The sequence below is a fragment of the Mustela erminea genome, chromosome 18 (assembly GCF_009829155.1).
Source record: "Mustela erminea isolate mMusErm1 chromosome 18, mMusErm1.Pri, whole genome shotgun sequence".
Lineage (NCBI taxonomy): Eukaryota > Metazoa > Chordata > Mammalia > Carnivora > Mustelidae > Mustela > Mustela erminea.
The window spans coordinates 35003829-35026569 of NC_045631.1; the positions used below are offsets into that span (position 1 = coordinate 35003829).

Here is a 22741-nt window from a genome sequence, read left to right on the forward strand (position 1 = left end):
CTTCTGTATTCATTTATTACTGAATCTTTACACAGTACTGTATGGAAATGAGCAATGCCTTCACAATGGAAACGTAAGTACCAGTGGAGTTTCTATGTTCTAAAGCCATGTTGACCAGTGTCAGGGTCTCCTGTGGTGGTAATATTCTAGTCCTTGCAATCTGATCATTTGAGGTAGCCTTCAGTCCACCTTTCATAATTAGTAGAAGGAGGGATCCAATGGCTGCCCCAGGGCTAAACTTTTGAAAGCTTAGAACATACCATGCTCATGGACATACAAATGAATAAAATGCTACTGTCTCCTTATTGGCTGACTCATGAAATTCTTTTATTCTTCTTCCTACTGCCTCTGCAAATCTCACCAGTCATCTACTTTCTTCCTTTGATTTTGCATCTTGAATCATTCTTTTTTTTTTCTTTATTCCACATGGCAAGCCAACTTTGAATTTTGGCCTTGATAAGAATACCATCAAATCCCCACCATGTCTGGTATTCTTACTTCACTACCTGGATAAAGAAGACCGTGTTGCCAGGATCAGGCCCTTTCTCCCACTTCATCTGGGTAAAGGGACCAGACACGGAGTAAATGCCTAATACTGAGCTTGTCATACAGTGGATGTTCAGTAAAATGACAGATCGCCCCACTCTTCACCCTTTGCCTTCTCTTTCACTAGTGTGTATCAGGTCTTGACTCCTTTTTATCCATTTGTTTTTTATTCAAACAACATCACCGATGAATTTACTAGTCCCCAGGCACTGTGCTTAGTGATAGTGATTTAGAGACAGAATGTTTTCAAAATATGTCCCTTGTGAATGGGGGGATAGGCATGTATAAAATTAAAAGATGTGAGTATTGGAAGATAGGAGTTGCACAGGTGTGGGGCATGTGGTTCTAGCAGGACGAGTAGAGGGAGGAGCAGATGGGGAAAGAGACCTTCATCTTGAAAGAGAACATGCTCTCTGCATGTGCCATTGGGAAGGGCATTCTAGGCATGGAGCCACTGCATAGTGGAACTGCAAGGAGCTTCCTAGAGCTAGGCAAATGTTTGGGCCCTCGGTGGCAAGAAGTGTCAAAATACCACTAAATCTGTTTCCCTGCTGGTGTCTCTTCAAATACAAATCCTATGTTGAACAAGAGTGGTGAAAGTGGGCATCCTTGTCTTGTTCCTGATCTCAATGGGAAGGCTGCAAGCTTTTTCCCATTGAGGATGATATTTGCTGTGGGTCTTTCATAGATAGATTTGATGAGATTCAGGAATGTTCCCTCTATCCCTATACTTTGAAGCGTTTTAATCAGGAACGGATGCTGGGTTTTGTCAAATGCTTTTTCTGCATCTATTGAGAGGACCATGTGGTTCTTCTCTGTTCTCATATTAATTTGTTGTATCACATTGATTGATTTGCGAATGTTGAACCATCCTTGTAGCCCAGGGATGAATCCTTTTATTTAAAAGCCCCTGAGAGAGATTTAAACTTGGTCAGTCACTTCATGAATCATCTTTTATGAGCCTGGGCCCTGTAATCAAGTGCTGTGCTGTGTTCGAGTTTCTAATCTTGAAGTGCTTTATTCTACTTAGGAAATGATAATAATGCGCTTGCAATAAAACAGTGAACGATATAGCCATGCATAGTTAAGTAAGAAATGGTCTGGAATCTAACTGGCTTCCCTAGAGATTCAGAATGATGACCTTGAACAGTAAAGAATGACAATGGAGGGATTGGGATTTAAATTGGGAATTGTAGAATTATTTTATTTTATTACAGGAAGGTCAAGTGAGAAAAGAAGAAGAAAAATGTGGGATCTAAAAATGCCGACTCTTAGGGGCCCCTGGGTGGCTCAGTGGGTTAAAGCCTCTGCCTTCAGCTCAGGTCATGATCTCAGGGTCCTGGGATCGAGCCCCACATCAGGCTCTCTGCCTGCCTCTCTGCGTATTTGTGACCTCTGTCTGTCAAATAAATAAATAAAATCTTTAAAAATAATAAAATTTCCGACTCTTAAAACTAGACAGTAGACAGGTGGTTGCTAGGGACAGGGGAGTGGGGGAACGGGGCTAAATAAGTCACAAGGTACATACTTCCAATTATGAGATGAATCCATTCCAGACAGCTAATGTATAGCATGGCGACTATTAATAATATGTGTTGTATACAGGAGATTTGCTAAGAAAGTAGATCTTAAGTGTTTTCAACACACACATGCAAACTATGTGGATATGTTAATTGATTTGGTTGTAGTAACCATCTTATTATGCACATGCATATTAAATCATTGCATTATGCACCTGAAACAGGTGTATAATTTTTACAGGTGTACATTTTTACTTGTCTGTCATATCTTAGTGAAGTTGGAGTGACAAATGCACAGAAGTAGGAATGAGCGCACTGTGTTGTAAGGGTATAGAAATGAAAGTGATGTGCAGCCATTCATTCCATAAATTGTACAAAAAGACTGCAACAGAACAAGCACAAGAGGAAAATGGAATGCAAAACAGACAGCACCATCCTGCTTTCTCTCTTCCATCCATCCATCTGTGTATCTACTCATTTCATAAAGAATTATTGAGTGACTACTATGTGCCAAGCATTGGGAATAGAATGGTGGCATCAAATCAGAGCTCTAGGGCCACAAGGAAGAGTCTAGAAGAACCTAATCCTGACCCTTGCTGCATACTAAATTCTGTTGTAGACCAGATCTGGCACAATTTCTAGACCTGGTTCTTCCTTGTGTGCTCAGCTGTCACCCCATTTGTGAAATGTAGCGGACCCTGGAGCTGGGGAATTAATTTAAGGAATTATTGCAGAGAACAATGTACATGACAGGGGGAGCTTGGCTTAGGCTAGAGGTGCCAAGGTTGGAAAAGGGGCTTTTCAAAGCAAAAAACTCACCTAGATTTGATTGTTTGTAAGATTTTGACAGAGATCTACAGTTAGGACAATGCCTGCATGGTTTCTTGTGTCCTAATATGAAGGATGTTGAGGCAAAAGTCAAATAAAAAAGGTAAAAGGGGGACACCTGGGTGGCTCAGTGGGTTAAGCCTCTGCCTTCGGCTCAAGTCATGATCTCAGGGTCCTGGGATCGAGCCCCGCACTGGGCTCTCTGCTCAGCAGGGAGCCTGCTTTCCCTCCTCTCTCTGCCTGCCTCTCTGCCTACTTGTGATCTCTGTCAAATAAATAAATAAAATCTTAAAAAAAAAAAAAGGAAAAGGACAAATTAAATGTGTTAGTCAAGAAAGTCTATCAGGAAACTAAATCTGATATCTCAGTAGAAAATACACTGCAGACATACTAGACAATCCATCCTAGCACAAAATCAGAAGAAGACCAACAGACCACTTGTGTGTCTTCGTTCCCTGATCCATGACTGATTCCATTGTGTTTAGGGCCCAAGACTCATTGACGGCATGACGATGATTTCTCCTAATGGATCATGAAGGTAACAGAGACCTGTTATTTGGGCAGATGATAAAGAAAAGGCCCTATACATACCAAACTCAAGGCAGACTGGTAGAGCCTGAGGTTTCTGTGGGCTGACACAGATGTGAACCCAGTGAGCTATTTCAAAAGGCTGAGATACCCACCACTGAGATGCACTGAGGTAAGGCTCAGCTGATCTCCGCACATCTGGGTAGCAAAGCTTTCCCCCTTTCGACATTTGTATAAGGGGATGATTTTGTGCATTTTTACGAGGGGAGAGGCAAAAGAAGTTGTTTACACATTCAACTAGATCAAGGACAGTATAGTCCAAGATAGCCAGATGTTTTGCAGGATTTTAAAAGGGTTTCACCAGATATTTGAATTTGTGGGAAATTGTTTCTGGGTACTATATTAGTGAACTTTTTCCAAATCTCCAAAGGCTGAAGAAGATCAGCTACTTTCACGGGCAAAATGCGTTTTACCCCTCGCTTGATTCTCATGCCCCAGCTTGTTTCAACATTAGTGATATGCACTTCTTGAAGCAAAGAGGCTGCAGCTTTTATATAAATTTCAAATAGGTTGTGTGGTTTTTCAGAGACATCACGCTGGTCATTTTCTTCAAAGTTGAATGAGCGGAAATAATTAATGGGCTGGTTTATTGACATGCATTGAGACATTCTTCTCTTTGTGGTTTTAATTACCAACTTCAGTTGACTAATTTCAGATTTTATCCGAAGCACCAGTAGTTACACGGGGTAAGAAAAATTTCCACCGAAATACAATTGGATAACGCTTAACACCATTGTCAGGCTTAAATCTTAAACTTAAGACAGACGCATGGAGCTTAATGCCTACATAACCCAGACTGTGTTTTATGCCTTCCTGAAGGTTCTCAAGAACAAGTCATCCTGACTCATTGGTGAGTGAATTCTGAGAAGGGAAAATATTGAGGAGAAAAAAAAAGGTTGGCAGCTTTGTTCTACTGAGCTCTGTGCTTGACGTGGGACATGAGAGTAAGACCTGGGTTCAAGTCACCACCAGCTCAGCTGTGTGCTTGCTAAGTGTCCTTGGTTAAACCACTCAATTCTCTGAGCTTCAGATCCTCATCTGTAACACAGGACAAGTAATAGCTGTCCCTGACAGCTACAGTTAGGAACGACCTGGTGTAAAGCTAGTCTCTTTCCAGGCTGGCCCCAGTGGCAATTATCCGTGACTCCATGTATAAGCGGACTGTGACAGGTTTCACTTTTTTTTTTTTCATTTTCTTTTTTTTCTTTTTCTTTTTTTTCATTTTCTTTTTTTTTCATTTTCTTTTTTTTTTTTCATTTTCATTGTCATTTAGATGGACACAAGTATAGTGAAGTATATCTTCCTGTGATCCTGACTTTACAAATGAGGGGACTGACATTCAAGAAAAAAATGTGTTTGGCTCAAGTCAGTGGACCAGGATAAGAAGGAAGGGTAATGCAGGGATTACGATAAGGGACGAGGGCCAGCCAGTCTGAGTCTGGAATCCTTGACTTCATCACTGGCAAGCTGGGATTTTTGTTTGGTTAAATCTTGGGCAACTTATTTAATGTCTTTGTGCCTCAGATACCTATAGGGCCTGGTAAGAATTAGGATAATAACAAGATCCGCCTCCTAGATTATTAAATGAGCTAATGAATGGAAAAGTGTGGTGGTGAACACCTGGGAAGTACTCAGTAGATGTGACCTTTTTTTTTTTTATCAGAATCAGAACCTAGTTCCACAGGCCCTAAATGCTGTGCTATTTCTATCTCAGTACCCTGTCTTCCAAGGAGTCCATTCTGGAATTTCTTTGAGTGTACCTTTTGCACTTATAGTGCTTTTTTGAGGAAAGGGGCAAGCACTGTCTTCTCTATCAGTTATGATTCAAGACTACCTGTCTTCATAAGTGGGTCACATAGACTCTAACGACCTGGTGTCCCCAAGAACTCTACATCTGTGTTCCATATCTAGAATCACTAATCCTAGCTCCTAGGTTACCCTGGAGCTCAGATATTTTTGATCCCTTAGAGGTAGCAGGGAAAGAGAGCAGGCTTTTTAAAAAAAGATTTTATTTACTTATTTGACACAGAGAGAGGGAGGGCACAAGCAGGGGGAGAGGCAGAGGGAGAGGGAGAAGCAGGCCTCCTCCTGAGCAGGGAGCCCAATGCAGGGCTCGATCCCAGGACTCTGGGATCATGACCTGAGCTGAAGACTGGTGCTTAGCAACCGAGCCCCCAGGTGCCCCCAAGAATAGGCTTTTTGATCAGGAAGTCTGATCTTATAAATTACCATAAATGTTACTATATACAAAACAATATGACATGGAAACAGAAATATACAAATACTCGGTGGAACAAGCTCGAAAGTCCGGAGGCAAACCTAGTATATATGGAAACTTAATATGTGGTTAAAGTAATATTCATTTTGGTGGTGGAAGATGATTTATTGGATAAATAATGCTGGCATTATTCACTTTCTATCTTGGAAAATCTCAGACCGCCGTCATAGCATATGCAACTTCATCTCTCATAGATTTTTTTTAAAAAGTCACATCATAGAAAGTACAATAATAAAAGTAGTTTTTAATAATTTAGAAAGATTTCTATAATCTGTACCTGGAGATACACTCTTAAGTAATAGAGGAAACTCAGAAACCTTATGAAGAAAGAGATCAATGTATCCACCCATAAAAAATTTAAAAACGCCAGTATAGAAATACCCAAAATGAGGTTAAAAACTAGATAACAAGTGAGAAGAAAAATGTTTACAGCACATGACAAGGAGTAAATGTTTCTACAGTTCAAATTACAGCAAAAATTTATATGAAACAATATAAATAACCCAGAGAAAAATGCATGAAGAATATTTTCAGAAGAGAAATGCAGATAGCCCATGAGCGTGTGAGAGGACGCCCGACCTCAGCAGCAGTTAGGAAATGCAAATTAAATCAATGAGATCTCATTTTCCTGTTAGATCTCCATAAATAAATAAACAAACAAATAAATAAATAACATCCAGAGCTATGGAGATTATGGGGGAAAGGGACACACACATAGCTGATAGGAACATAAATATTTATAGACAGTGTCAGTATCTTTTAAAGGAACCTGGCAGCATCTGTGAAAACATGTGCCTACCTTGACTGGACAGTATTACCTTTAGGGATCTTTCCTCCCAAAATGAAGGCATTCGTGTGAAAAGTATATGAAAAGCTTGGTAAAATAAAGATGGAAATCACCTTCCTGTCTTTCATCTAGGGAATGGCTGAGAAAAGAGAAGCACATCCGAACTATGGAAGCTCTGTCACCTAACACATGAGTGAGAAGCTCTAGGGAGCACTGACAGGAAGGACATCTGTGACATATTGTTACTTGAAACAAAAAGTCATTTTACAGGGGCGCCTGGGTGGCTCGGTGGGTTGAGCATCTGATTCTAGATTTCGGTCAAGGTCATGATCCTATGAGATCGAGCCCCACATTGGGCTCTGTGCTGAGTGTGGAGCCTGCTTGAGATTCTATCTCTCCCCCAACCCATGCCTACCCCCAACCCCACTAGTACAGGAGCTAAATAAACAAATAGTTTTACAAATAGAACCTCTCTAAATGTATGGATATGTTTCGGGCATGTGTAGGTAAGCTTAGTGAAAGATGCCTGACCAAGTGTTCACACCGATTACCATAAGGTGTCCCTGGAAGGAAGAAGAGGAAGATAATCACCCCTTGATCTACACACTTAGGCATTGCTTCCCCGGCTACCATCCATGCACGACTTTGTCTGGTTGTTTGTTAGCTCTAAAGAAAGGAACTAATCTCATATTCTAGTCACTGTACCAACTAGCCAAGTGACCTTGGAAAGTCCCATAACCTCTCTAAGTCTTACTTTTCTCATCTATAAAATAATGATAATAAGATCTCCCAGAGTTGTAGGAAGGATTAGGAAGATAAGATATGTCAGGTCCGTGGCACAGAGATTATGGTACATGATCAGCAAATGCAAACCCCCTCTTCCTTCCTTTCTCTACCCCCTCCAATGATGTTTTCAGAAATGCGAGTCAGTCCCCACAGTGGAACCAACAGGTGGATGATGGTGCTGTACAAACGATTAATCCAACAGCTTCTAAAAGCAAAATAAAAATGGTTGTCTTTGGAGTTAAAACCATTTTGAGTGATTCACATTACTCTTCACCACCACCACTCCCCACCCTCTGCCAAATCATCCAGACATCGAGAGTTACAGATTCAAGAAATAATTGCACATGGTGCCTTCAGGGTGTGAAATTAAGCAGTCAATCCTATGATCTAGAAAGCACCCTATTCTGAATCCAGGTTGGGCTGTGTGGGCACCTGAAAGCTGCCTCTCCTCCCCCCTCCTGTCTGGATCTCTCATCTTTTCCCTTTCTGGGATGCTGCAGTGGTGGGACCAGTGTCGGGGGCTCACATCATCCTCCAGGATCCCCTCACTGGACCCCTTCTCTAGCCCTCACAGAGTATTTATTATAAAAACCACATAATGCTAGATAACATGTCCCCACTTAATCTTCCCAGCACCTCTCTGAAGCAACTGTCACCCCCATTTTACAAATGGAGAAACCAAGACTACAGAAGTGTAGCCACCTCCTCAAGTTTCCATGGTGAGGATAGGGTAGCTCATGATCAGAGAAGTTAGAAAACCCAGTGGCTTAAACTCTCTCTCTGCATAACCGTTATTCAGAGTCCCGTGATAGTGTGTCCTAGGTACTAAGAATGGCAAGCTTCTCTGCGTAAGGGAGAACTTTCAGCTTTTAACTAGTTCTAAGACTTCTGTGGTTTGCAGTCTCTGCTCATGCTTGCAGACTGAACTCCAATATCCCCTCTAGTAAGAAGGCTTATCCTAGCACTGGAGGGAAGGGTCAGAGTCCATTTACTCCCCTCTCTGCATTTAAGCTTTAATATGCACACACCTTAATTATAACCCTTACCATGTTTTATGATAACTTTGTTAGCATGCCTATCTTCCTACCCTATGGGGTGTCCTTAAGAGTACAGGCATTTTCTTTTAATCTGACTCAGTGGAGATGTTTCATTAATTTGCAGATGAACGCACAACTTAATGATTATGTGTTAAGCAGGTTACTTTGCAACCCCTGTGAGTCTCTCCCCAAGTGAGAGAACAGGAAACCCCTGTTAGACGCCCTTTATGAAATACAAACCAGAGGACAAGCAACAGAAGAAGAATCCAGAAGCAAAAGAGTTATGCAAACGCTGTTCCTCTTATGAAATAAATCTGAAATCAGAAAGGGGCCAAAAGCCTACAGCAGTGGGTATTTTAAACATGCTTATTAATAATGGCTCAAAGTGGAGATTTATTACAGTTGAGAATAGGGAAAGGGACAGTAAATCAGCATTGGTGAGGAAAAGAGCAAGGGAGAGATATGAGTTCTTATTTAAAATGTATTCATGTGCTTTATAACCCTAAAGTAGAGATTGCTGTATTGAAGTGGAAGGCTTTATTTGTAGGATTGAATTCACCAAAGATACGTTTTATGCCAGAATTCATTTTCCCATCTTTCATTTGCTTTCCTTTGGCCGAAAAGTTGGGGACTTAGTTTATTGCTTGAAAGCAAAAAGAGATTGCCTTAGCGGAGTCTCTCCATGAAAATATTCCTTGCTTCGAATGGTGACTTCAAGCACTCGTTGGATTCTAGGAAAAAATGCTATTTTATTGGCACATATGTTGAAAAGAATAGTTTTTTAAACATTCAATTAGTTCTGCGTTTGAGATAGAATTTAAACAAATCCAAAGCAACAGGATTAAATTCACGTAAAAACCCAACTGTTGCTTGGGAACCGATTCTTTTCCCACTCCAACTACTCTAAGGATAATCAAGCTCACTCTTGGCTGTATTCCAGCCAAGGAGATACATGCTTTTCATTCATCAATCAATTCATGGTTCTCCCTTGCCTAAAACTCTCAGTGGCTTTCTAATACATTAGAGTCATGCACAAAGTCCTCACTAGGGGCAGCAGAGTCCGGAAACATCGCCCCTTGTCTACCCAGCCAACCTCCTCTCCTCTCGCCTTTTCTCTCATCTGGTTCATCAGGTTCAAGTTAACTGGCTTCCTCCTGGTTCCTTGAACACATCAGGCTCTTCTCTGCCAAGATCAGTTCTGCTCCTCTGTCTGGGATACACTTTTCCCCGCCACTCTTCAGGCACGACTCCTCTCAATCCTTCCATGGCTACTAGATGTTACTTCCAGAGAAATGATCTGTGACCATTCTAGGCTATGTCTCTCTGTCCATGCTTTATTCTGTAATCCATTGCCATCTTTTTTTTTTTTTTTTAAGATTTTTATTTATTTATTTTAGAGAGAGAGAGAGAGAGAGTGGGAGACAGTACCAGCTGGGGGAGGGGTCAAGGGAGAGGGACAAGCAGACTCCCTGCTGAGCAGGGAGCCCAATGACGATGAGGAGCTCGATCCCAGGACCCTATGATCACAACCCCAGCCAAAGGCAGACGCTTAACCAACTGAACCATCCAAGCGTCCCAGTACGTTGACCATCTTAATGGTGTCTACAGCGTGCTCACCAGAAATGCTAACTCCGGGGATAAATGCAAGTGTGGAGATAAACAATAAGCAATAAACAATAAATAATAAATAATAAACAATATCCCCCGTATTCCCTGCTGTCTTCCTTCATTGCTGAACTAGCCGGAACTGATAGCAGGGTCTGACCCGTAGTAGGTCCTCAGCAAATGTTTGCTGCCTGAGTTCTGGGTGTCAAGCCTAATGCCTGGCATGTCACAGGCTGTCAGTAGACACTTTTTAAGTGAGTTTGTCTTCCTCCTTTAGGACTTAGCAAATTCACATAAGCTGCATGAATTCCCAGTGCCAAATTCCCTGCCCATAACTGCATGGGCTATGAAAGTTCTGCTGAGACAAGAAATGAAAATTTAGGACACATAAATAAAAAGGATGTCCAAGAGTTCAGACAGATGCTGGGCCATCATCTCTAGGATCCAAAAAAAAAAGTCCCAGGGCAAATTTTAACTCTCAGTATCAGACTTGAGTCCTCCGGTTCCTTGCTTTCCCGATCAGTTCCTTGTTTCAGTGAGAACTTTTCCATTTTTGTATGGGGGTTACCATGATGTGTTAATAAACCAAACTTGGGCTTTTTCTTGGTTCACTGGTTTTGAACAAGTAGCTGATGGGTTTTGCTTTGGGTTTTCCAAGGCTCATATTTTAAGCCGCTGAAATCGCGGTCACTGGGCGTCTTTCATAGCTCGCTGCTCCCAGAGCCAAGAGACTGTTTGGGATTTGTAGTTTATGGTAACAATACAGCATTGCCATTGGGGAGATGTTTTGGCAAAATAGCACAGAGCTGCGATGCAGCCCTTAAGGGCCATTGTTTGGGCTCTGTGAAAATTAATTTGCAAAAATATCCAGGTCTGTTGTGTGTTCTAATTTATATGTAAATTAGAAGATTGTGGGAAAAGGATACCAGAAATGATGCCATTCGGACAACTTCAGACCAGTCGTCCATTCATGGGTTAGAGTGACTCTCACTCAGTTTTGCTTTACTTACATTGAGGGGTTTTTTCTTAATGATACATTGAGCCAGTCAAGCTAGAAAAAGACACAGCATTAGCCCATACGCCACAATAACTGATGCTTTTTAAAAAAATGACACAGAGCTTAAAAACTTGATTTATGGGGACAGTCATAGAAACTAAAAGTAATTCAATAGTGATTCTCTCAATTTGGAAGTAGAAGCTGTGTCGTAGCATCCCAGGATGCCACCTCTGCTCCCAAGGGTGTGTAGCAACCTGAAGGATCAATAGCATGGCGGGTAGTTAAGTGTCAGAATCAGGCGATAATGTTCTGCCCAAATCCGGAGGGAGAGTTTCTCACTCTAAATCCTGAAGCCTTGGTTCACACGTCCAGCCTCGCTGTGCAGGTGGAATCTGCTGGCTCTCTCCCATGCGGCAGGAAGTGTGGCATCTCCACGCCCTCCTGTTTCCAGAGGCTTCCTCCTAATGCATTTCCCTAGAACCTAGATGACACCACATTTGCAGACATCTGAGTCTGGTCCTTTGGGCACCTAAGTTCCCTAGACTAGTTTTGACACCTTTGCTGTCATCCCAGCACTTAACACGGATTCTAAAAGCATGGACTTCTTTCATCTGGACCAGAACCTCCCCCAGCCCGGCTGGCCCCAGGACACTAATCCCTAGAGGGGCTCTTCATGAGCGGCCATCCCCATTAGATCTCCTTGACGGCCCTGCAGAGGAGACCCAAGCAAATCCCCTCTTGCCTGGATTGAAAACTTTGTATCTAACACAGCCACCATTGTATGGCTTATTAAAAAATCCTCATTTTGTTTGCAATGGTTGACGTCCAAAGCAGGTTGGTTTGAGTCTCTGCACTTGACATTAAATTTAACCAGAAAATAGTTACCGATGTCACTTTTGATTTGCCAAAAGAGAAACTGGGAGCAGAGTCTTACAATGGCCAAGGCCATACTTAACTCTGATTCTCCTTGGCTCCCATAATCTGACCTTGTGTGGAGCCTGCTGGGAAGGAGGGACTTGACCCTCTGCCGGTAAGGCTTTCATTTCATGTGTATGTTCAGGCCAGATGGTCTGTAAAATGCCTTCTATTTCTGAAAGATGAGGAATTCATGGCTTATTTGCAAATGAGCAGTCCAGGGGCACCTGGGTGGCTCAGTCATTAAGCAGCTGCCTTCGTCTCAGGTCATGATCCCAGGGTCCTGGGATCAAGCCCCTTATCAGGCTCCCTGCTTGGTGGGAAGTCTGCTTCTCCTTCTGCCCACTCCCCCTGCTTGTGTTCCCTCTCTTGCTGTCTCTCCTGATGTCAAATAAGTAAATAAAATCTTAAAGAAAGAAAGAAAGAGAGAAAGAAAGAAAATGAGCAGTCCAGTAGTGAGAAAACTTAGATACCCCTTCAGGAGTGGAGCTAATGAACAGGGGCGAGTGGCTCTCAGCTGTTCCTCCGTTGTCTGAGCAGGTGGTTGGAACCAGACTCATAGGCCTCAGTAGTGAAGTGGGAATATAAAACCCTGAAACTGTTTATCATAAAGAATGGCAGTCCCAATAAAAGCCCAGGCAGATGTTCCCATAAAGTGTTTGTTGTTTGTGTTTTTGTGGGGGTGCTTTCGGGGTATGAAGTTGATTGTAAGGCTCGGAGCATCTCCCTCCCCATGTTGCCATATATTAGCAGTCTTGCAGCCCATTTATGGGGTTGGAATTATTTTGGGTAATGATTTTCACGGGAATAGATGAAATGCAGTCTGCACTTAGCTCTCACTACCTTTATTATGCAGCTGCCTTCCGGGGGAAGACCCCCAGACATCATAGATGGGCCCACGGTCAAAGAGGTGAGGGTCTCAAGGAATATTAAAGCTCAAAGGGGGGGCTGTATTAGTTTCCTGTTGTGGCTATAACAAGTAACTACAACTTAGTGGCTTAACATGACACAAATGTATTTATCTTATAGTTCTGGGGGTGAGAAGCCCTAAATGAACCTTGTGGGGGGGGGGGCTAAAAATCAGGGTCAGCACGCCGGTGTTCTTTCTGGAGGCTCAAGAGGGGAGAAACCATTGCTTCGCCCATCCCAGCTTCTAGAGGTCACCTTGGTTTATATCCCCTTCCTCCATCTCCAACGCCGGTATCTTCTGCCCTCTCTTTCCACCCAAGATCTTTTCTCTATGTCTCTGATGCTCCTACCCCTCTCTCTTAAAAAAGACCCTTGGGATTACATTGGGCCCACCCAGACAATCAAGGATAATCAACTCATCTCAGTACACTTAATTATTTCTGCACAGTGTCATTTATTACGGAAGTTTAACATCTTAGGATGTGAACGTCTTTGAAGGAGGACCATTATCCAGCCTGCCATTAAGGCTATAGAGACCAATGAAAGCCCCAAAGATAAATGATATATCTAAAGCCACCCAGCTCCTCTGGGGCAGTGCCATGGCCTTATCCCAGCATCCTCCTATCTGCCTCATTTCTGTGCATCACTGACAAAGATGGGTGTAGGAGCGGACCTGACGGGGGCCTTTATTTGCATAACAAACTGGAAATGATTGAGGAGTAAGTATAGGATTGTCAGTGATTTAAAAATAGCAGTATAGAGGAGACAGAAGTTTATATTTTTAAAAATGCATGTTTAATTCAAGAGCTTCCTTAAATATTATCATTTGGCTAGGGCGTGCTACCTTCTAAAGATGTTCAGTGACTTGTAGGGATAACAGGACTTAAATACTGATGGGAAATGAAAGTGCTAAGGAACACAGGTACAGGTTCTTCTCTTCTTCCTACTCCCACCCCCTCTGCTTCTCTCTCTCCATTTATTAGTCCACCCATGGCTGCCATTTGAAAGTCAGTTGGAGTTAGAAAACCAACTTAAAGTCTTTAAACTAAAAGGAATGGAAGAACCACCCAATGGGCTTATTGCCATGGGTTAAGGCAAGTTAAGTATTCGCCATATTTTACAAAGAAGCCCCCCTTTGGTGTTGAAACATTCTTCTAAGAATCTGAGGAAACTTGCTTTTGGTTTTCCTCCCCCTTCTGCCCAACAAGGGCCTGTAACAAATAAAAGGTTGGTAGAATTTTGGATTTCGATGGTACTAGACATACTATCCAGCCTGATCCTTCTCTGGAAATGTGGGTCTTTTCTAGAATATGTTTGGTAGGGATTTGCGCTACTCCCCTCTTGCCTCAATTTTCTCCATCCGTGACATGAGAAAGAGTGTTGGCTGCTTAAAATAAAGGCTGAATTAAATTTGAGTTCCTGAGAGGACAAGTGCATTTGAGAGGGTTGTGACCTGACTGTTAGTTTCATCTACTCTAGAAATCACTCCCTAACTCCACTACCCACTGTGTCAGGGTGCGGTGCCCCTCACCTAGCAATTCATAACCCACTCACCTCATTCTGCCACCCTCCACCCCACTGCCCGCAAAGTGGTAATGATTCTTCCACATATCTGCCTTATTCTAAATTTACATAAGCCAGGGCTGGGCATGCAACAGGAGCTCATTGTACTGTCCATGGACACTGCGGATGGATGAGTGAATGAATAGCCATATAGGCTCATAGCCACATAGTGGACACGTGGATCCAGAGCCTCGGTGGAAATACTGAGCACAGAGGAAGGTGGGCGGCAGGAAAAGGCTGAAGATACAGTCTGTGATCTTCACTGACGTAAAATTAATAATTGGTTCCCCCTGCTCTGCTAACTTTCTTAAGCAGAAGGAAACTGGAAATTGCCACAGAAATTTATTTTCACAGATGTTTTAATGTGGCATGGAAGATAAGTAGACCATTCTGCTTTGTGTGTTTGCACCCAACACCCCATGTCGTTTTTTCTGCCTATCAAATCAACACGTTCTTGAGCTACTGGTACATTAGGTTAGTGACACAATGCTGGATTAGACAAAGACGAAGTCATTTTGCCAAGCTCCTGTCTGGCCTTGATTGGGGGTCATAAAACTCATACATTCCCTCAGTTTGGTTTTGACAACTCACAGAATAAAACCTTGTGTATGTCACATGCTACTTTCTTTTAAAAGCTTTCATAATCTTCTATATAGAACAAGGGTGATTCTGTATCATTCCTACCACATGGAAAGCAGAGCATCAGCTCAGGAATTACTAAATATTTGGTGTACTTCAAAAGATCATGTGGGTGGACTATGCCATCTTTCCACAAAGGTGTTAATGCTAGCTGTAGTCATCAAAGTCTGAAACAGATGGGTGGGTCTGAAACAAGAAAATCTGAAGGCAAAACTTAGTAATTGACCAAGATCCAGGCTGGGAAAATACCCTAGTGACACCCAAGGGTCTCTATGGGTGGGAAACGCCAGGTGGCCCTTTCTGATGTCACCATTTTGGTGCCATGGCTCTTCTTGCATTGTTTCTTAAAACTTCCACCCAGACTAATTCTACAATTTCTTTCTGTTTCTAGTTCCTTCTTTCTGGGGATTGGTGAACTCAGCTTGGAATCTTTGCTCTGTGGGGAAACGGCAGTCGCCCGTCAACATAGAGACCAGTCACATGATCTTCGACCCCTTTCTGACGCCCCTGCGCATCAACACTGGGGGCAGGAAGGTAAGCAGCTATGGTGCTTCCATTGTGAAGTCGAGGATGTCGGGAGATGCTGATTCTGAAAGCCAGTCCTCTGGGTCTCCAGCTCTCTGATGAGTTTGCCTTTCCATCCAGGAGTAATCACAGACCTCAGGCCTGCTGCCAACCAGTGTAATTATGTCTGAATTGTGCTTTCACTTTCCTAGCTAGTCAAACCCTCATGCTTCTAATTACTTTGTACCCCCTAGAGGTTGCCTGAGGCCCTATCCCTTGGTACCTCATGAAGGTCAGAAAGCAGTGTTGCTTCCCAAGCATATCACGCTGGGAAAATCCCTCCTCTTTACTGGGGCTTCTTTTAACCTCAACAAAGTGGGGGGAAAATTGCTTTAACAAAAGTAAAATCAGAAATTTATCATCTTGGAAGGAAAAACAAATAAATATCACCTTAGATGATTTATAAGAAAATCAATAATTAATCTTTCTAGGGGCATCTTGGCTGGCTAAGAATCCTAGCTCTTGCCCAGAAATGCTGAGCTATACCTTGTGATTCTCGCACCAACGTCCCTCCTTCCCCCCACCTCCCCCCACCCCCACCGCCGTGAGATGTTCCTCCTTAATTTTCATAAGGTCATAATGCCCGTGGGGTTTCTTGTTGCTGGGCTCTAGCATTTCTCTTGTGGGTTAATTTCTTTTTGGCTACCTTTTACTGTTGAGTAGTTCATTGAAGGTGGGAAATACACACACACAGCAAATTGTGTTTGAAGGTGATTTAGTTATTGTGAACTCAAGAGGAATGGAAAATCATTTGTGTCCAAGAAATTGGGATTAAAATTATGGACAGTCTTTGTTACTGCTGGCAGCCGATTCTCCAGGGTTTGCGTTCCTGCTCTGCCCTCTACTTATTCAGTCCGTTTGCCTTACTTACCATGGAGTTTGTAAGAAAGTTTTTCTCCTTCTGATATATTGGAATGTATTCTTTCCTATTACATAACTGTCCCCAGAAAACCAAACAAAAAAAATAAACCCAAATTCTAATGATGGTTCTCAGAGATGTTAGTAACTTTGACTCAGGTCACAAAGCGGGTTTTAAAAGGCTTTGCACATGATTGAGACTATCTCTCTATGTAGTGTTTGTGTGCTGTTTTGAATACGACTTGAGAAGCATTTTTCTAGAAGAGTCCTATGTAGGTCATGTAGTTTATCACTCTGATTCCATAGAAATTAACCTACCCAAATTACCGTTCCATCTGAAGTTTTATTCTTATAAACTCTAAAGGGAACTTGCCTTGAGTTCTACACATACCTCTCTCCTTCAAGTCATGACCATGGACAGGCTCAGTGACCAGTATTCAGAAAAGGCAAGTTGCAGTTTTGACTTTTTGATCACTCTTTCCTTCTTGGAAAGGGCGATGAAGGGAATAATTGTATTCTGGACAAAGGGTGAAGCAGTAAAAAAGCAGAATAAGGGTTGGTACCTGAGTTCCAGAAATCAGCTAAAAGGTGAACAGCAATGGACGCCTGGGTGGCTCAGTGGGTTAAGCCTCTGCCTTTGGCTCGGCCCATGATCTCGGGGTCCTGGGATCGAGCCCCACATCTGGCTCTCTGCTCAGCAGGGAGCCTGCTTCCCCCCCCCCCTCTGCCTGCCTCCCTCTCTACTTGTGATCTGTTAAATAAATAAATAAAATCTTTAAAAAAAATAAAAATAAAAGATGACCAGCAAGACTGAAGCACAGAGATCAAAGAGGAGGAGGTGGGAGGTAAGGATGGAAAAGGAAGATGGGGCCAAATCTAGAGGCTGTGTGAAGGAACTGGCTCTTTTTCCTGAGTTATGGCAAGTGATTGAAGCATTTTTAGGTCAAGAATATGCTGGACACGGGATGGGAAAGGTGACAAGCTGATGCAAATAATGGACACATAAGCTTTTCCATCACTTTTCCATCAGCCCATCTTAGAGGAAAATATTGATGTGAAAAAAAAATAACTAATTCAAGACAGCTTCTCCTAAAATTTATTGGGAGAGATGAGATGGGACAATTGCATGGTGTTAAAAAGCACTCATAAGTTTTGGCTTGGTTTTTCTTTTTATTGTTGACAGATTTTTTTTTAATATATATTTTCAATTCAGTAAAGTGTACCTGATCCAAATCAATTTTCAAATGCACTGGAGTTTGGAATTTTGGAAACATTTACTCTCAACGATGTAAATATTTGTATCTGGCACGATTTGTGTTGTCAGCTGTTTGAAGAGCTGAGAACTGTCTGGTGGTTTCCTTTACATTAGTGAAAGGTGGAAAATAAAATATAGATGGTAGGAAGATAAACTAACTGGTAATGAAATGTCTAAACGTGATAGACAGTAGCTAAACCATGTTTGCCAGCTTTTAGAGGTGCCGTTTAATGAGCTGGAGACTTACTTTGGAAATGAGTATTCAAATCACTGCGGTGAATTTAGTTTTGCCTTAAAGAGCTAGGTATCAAAAGGCGTAAAGACCACCCTGTAGGACTGGGAGGTTTTGTAGAACGTGGGCAAGGTGCCACAGTGTGAAGTCTGAGGTCTGCTGGGTATCAGCATGTTAAATGTGTCCCAGTCATTATGTGTTTTATGTCACATTCTTATCCCTGAACATGATTCCTGCTCGTGTTTCCATGTACCTTATACCCAAGCCCGTGAGTGGCCCCACCGCAGCCTTTGACTTGTGTTACTGTGTTCGTTTTAATGTGTCTGACCCAGCATGGGGATCAAATCATGAATTAAGGGCTAATCTTAGCATGGGCAAGGGCTGAAATTCAACCTGAATGCAAGAATACAAATCATATATGACAATCACAACTTACTGTGTCTTGGATATAACAGAGTATATTCATTGTACATGAATAATGGTATTTCTTTTACTTTATGGGTTGCTTCTTTTCAGTGGTAATTCTTAAGCAATGTTTGGGTTTATTTTTGTTTCTTTTTTTCTTGAACAAGAGTGGTTTTTTGTTTTTTGTTTTTGTTTTGTTTTGTTTTGTTTTTTTGCCCCATTCATATCTGACACATAAGACTCTTATGGGCAAAATTTAAAGTGACTGTGCTTTTTAAACAATACTCATTGAAGGTTGGGTTGCATATGGTTACAAGAATCTTTCCTTGGATTCAGTCTCCCACCCTTGACCCCATTCAACTTGACTCCTAATAGTCTAAACAGTTTTGTTTTTTGTGTTTTTTTTTTTAATCTTGGAGTTAATTAATCTATTTTAGAGAGAGCTACTGAGCAAACCCAGGAATTAAGAGTAGGCAGGTGGAGATAATCCTTCCTTCACAGTCTCAGATCATTTAAAATCCCTGTATGTGGGAAATTAGATTCTGATTCATCTGGTATTTTAAGCTCAGTTCAAGCCTGATGGACTGTTTCAAAGGTGGAAACCCTTGGTAGTCAATGGACTTGTACAGATTCGCCTATTTTTTTTTACTTCCTTGTCTTTTTCCTCACATCAAAGTGAGTGTACCTTATGTGTTTGTGTATTAACTTTTGTGTGCTGTTCACCCAAGTAAGCTTCCTGGTAATGTGAAAACAATGTAGAGTGTGAATGTTACTGAAGAGCAAACTACGAATGGCCTGGCTTAATCATTTTGGGGTATAATAGTTCCTCCAGATATTTGCCTGGAGCATTCTCTGAGACAGGTGAGGTGGGTGCTGGAGGCTTTCTGGATTAAGAGGTGAGGTTAGCGTTCATGGAAGAGGTGTAGTTTGTAGATAACCGCTCTACTGATCTGAAATATCTAAAAGAAGAAAAGGTATATTAAAATGGAGCTGGAAATCACTTGCTGATCCTGCCATTGTAACCAAAAATCAGTTCTGGCATCCTTCTTCATCTTTTTGCTCTTTTAATAAAATGGACATCTCAGGAGTTACTGACATGAGCATTGCTTATGATACATTAAATGTAAAAGGTAGGATCTAACGTCATTCACTTAATGATCCCAATTTGTTTAAAAAGTATCCATGCTATGCGAAAAGAGACCAGTGTTAAAAGTAATATTGTTTCTTTCTACTTTCTTAAAGCTTCTAGATTTTCTATAACAAGCCTGCATTAATTTAATAACGTGAAAAACATGTATAGATTTTTAATTCATTCCTTTGTTTTAGGCAAAAATATACTTAGAGTTGGTAAATGTGGTAGATGGACTAATGCCCTCTCCTAAAGATTATATATATTATATATATGTCTCTTAATCCCCAGAACTTACAAATATGTTATCTTATGTGGGCAAAAGCTATCTGAAAGATGCAATTAAGTTAAACATCTTAAAATGGATAGATCATCCTCTATTATCCCGATAGACCCTTTGTAATCACACGGTTCTTACAAGGAACAGAGAGAGGAAGAGAGTCCAAGGCAGAAAAAGAGATGTGACAGAGGAAGCAGAGGTCAGAGTGATGTGCTGCCATGAGCCAAAAGAATGATGGTGTGGCCACACTGACGGTGTGGCTTCGAGAAGCTGGAAAAGGATAAAGAAACATATTGTTCCCTGGAGTCTCCAGAAGGAACACAGCCCTGCTAAAACCTGGATTGGAGCCCAGCAAAACTGATTTTGACCTCTGACTTCCAGAATGTAAGATGACCATTTCAAGGAGATTGGTTGTCATCTCACACAAGCACAGGGGTGGAGCAGAGGACAGAAGACTCCAGCTGCACTCCTCCCCACCTGCCCTTTGCCAGGCTCCCTCTGGGGAGAAGTCAGAGACCAAGACAAGAAAGATGACTCAGTCTACATAAGCCAGCCTCCAGGCCACAGGATGAGGTGAAGGTAGATTTGAAGGGGCGGTTAGAAGACATCCAACAGAAGGCTATATACCCTTTATCTACATGACCATTGGCACGTTTCCCATTAAATGAATATGAGGTAATAAAAATCATCATTACCTATAAAATTAGGTATAAATGTCTCAACCTGGCATTCACAGTCCTTGCAATATGGCCCCAAACCTCCCTTCCAGAGCCTTATTCCTCTTGCATCTTATGCCTACCTTGATTCCTAGTGTGAGACTATGGTACTTTTTTCTTAATTGACCATATCTCATCTTTCCCTGTCATTTGTGCTTTGGCCACAGTGTAATCCTTCACCTTACGTACCTTCTATAACTCAGCACTCCCCATCCCTACATTTCTCTCATTCAGTCTCTGTGGCTCCAGTGCTTCCCCTGCCACGACACTCCTCTTGATGTCCTTCATGACTGGTGAAATCCCTCTCCATTTGCCTTCTTATGTAACTTGCTTATCTTTAATTTAGGACCTGAACCTTGACCTATAGTACATCAGTCTTACCCACCTCACATTTCTGTCTTAGATTAAGGGCTCCTCCTGATAAATGTGCTTCCATATTTTCATTTTATATCCCTGTGTTTATCTATGATGGTGCCAGTTGATTTGAACTGAACCAAGACTATCTTTGATTACCAAACAAAAGGTTTATGTGGAATTAGTAAAAAGTTGCTTTGATTCAAGGTGGGAAAAATATGAGAAAGTCCCATGTTGGAAAATAACCTTGCGATCAACAGAATCTGTCATTAGGAACTAATTTTCAGTCATTGTACTTCTCCTGAAACGTAGTCAAAATATGTTGAAAAAAATAATGACTGTGAATTGGTTGGGTGCCTAAAATCTTATCACTTCTCTATTTTTAAATTTCCCCCATGAACCTGATGGCAAAATTTAGTTGACCACAATTAATCATGGCAGTGTCTACATTGCTATGTTAAGAAACTTTATGATTAAGGCATTTATGTTCCTTCAAGGACTTCACAATATATTAGGGGAGAAAATATAGATATACAGACATTAAATCACACTAGCTGATTTAAATAACTGCTTGAGATAATAGTGGAAGAGATCCTAAAGAAGTAGTGAAATGATTAATTAGAAAATCAATCATTTTGACATTAGTATTTAATGGTGGTAAGAAGTTGGGTTGGCTGAACCAGGCTTTATGGAGTGCTAGAATGTGAGTTAGCATGGGCAGGTAGGTGGAATGAAATACTGTTTGCAGGGGGGTCTTTAAATGTTAAGACGTTCTGGCTCCACGTGTGAAAGATGGAAGAAAATGTCAGGATAGATCCATTTTGCTATCTAAGTATGTTATGGTGGTACTGGTTTTTATTGGATAAGTGATATTAAACTTTCATAGATAAGTATTCTTTCCCATTTGGAACTCGTTAGCTGTCTTTAAGTACGATGGGTCTTTTTATACTGAAGCTCTAGTATGGAAATGATACATATAATTTTACGTGTGCTCATGGGATAAAGTAGATTTCTAAGAGCTGATGAGGAAGTGAATGTAATTCTTACTCATTTGTATTTTGTGGCTTGATAAATTTCTTGACTTGCTATACTGACAATATCCTTTCTCAGAAGGATGCAATAAAGGATCTCCTTATTTGAATCTAATTCTAACCAACAAGGAAAAGCAGCTCAGTGATATGGAATGGATAGTAAAATTCTGGAAGAAAGTGGATGTGTTATCTTAGAAAATATGGTGGCCAAAGTTAAAAAAAAATGCTAATAAGATTTTTCAGACATGGATCCTAAAAGCTTCAAAAGGCAGATTTTTGAAATAGCATAGTTAAAGTAGACGTGATCTCTCTGCCTCATGGAAGGTAATTCTAGAGGACTGGGAAGCTCTTAAAAATGAAATTATGGTAATACAATTACAAATGATAATCCCCCCTCCCAAAAAAGGAAGTGGTGGGAGCTAAGGCTACAGATGTGACTGTACAGGGAGTCTTGCCAAAAGTAATGTTTTTAAATGGCAGGAAAAGGATGTGAGAGAAAGGGCTTTATAGCTAAGGAGGAGGAGGACGAAAGTGGAAGGAATAAAAATCGTTGCAGGGAGAATAAGGTCCAGATGAGTTTAGGGTGGTGGAATGAAAGGTCCTTTAAAGTTATAGTTAGAGGAAGCAGGAACATTAAGACAATATAGACCTTCGTTTGGGGGAAAGGAGGGAATAGATACCCACAGATGTTCCACGTCAGTTTTGGATTCTAGGTTTACCACTTGTCACCCAGAGATGAGAAGCCTGACCTCTCTGAGCTTCTGTTCCCTCCTCTGTAAAAGAGAGAACGTAATTGTACCCACCTTGCAGGGTTGGGGTGGAAGGAATTCCATGAACTAACACATAGCAGACAGATGATAATTCGAATTATCAGGCCGATGGCTGGCAGAGAAGGAGATGCGTCACAGTAGTTAGCTAG

At 41.6% G+C, this 22741-nt stretch overlaps 1 protein-coding gene across 2 annotated transcripts in view; it reads left to right on the forward strand.

Moving 5' to 3' along the window:
* The window catches only part of CA10 (carbonic anhydrase 10), a 509383-nt gene that overhangs the window by 207688 nt on the left and 278954 nt on the right, over positions 1–22741 (forward strand). For both annotated transcript variants that reach the window (XM_032321598.1, XM_032321597.1), the window contains exon 3: positions 15390–15532. In XM_032321598.1, the coding sequence (XP_032177489.1) occupies positions 15390–15532 (143 nt within the window). The remainder of the gene's footprint in view (positions 1–15389; positions 15533–22741) is intronic.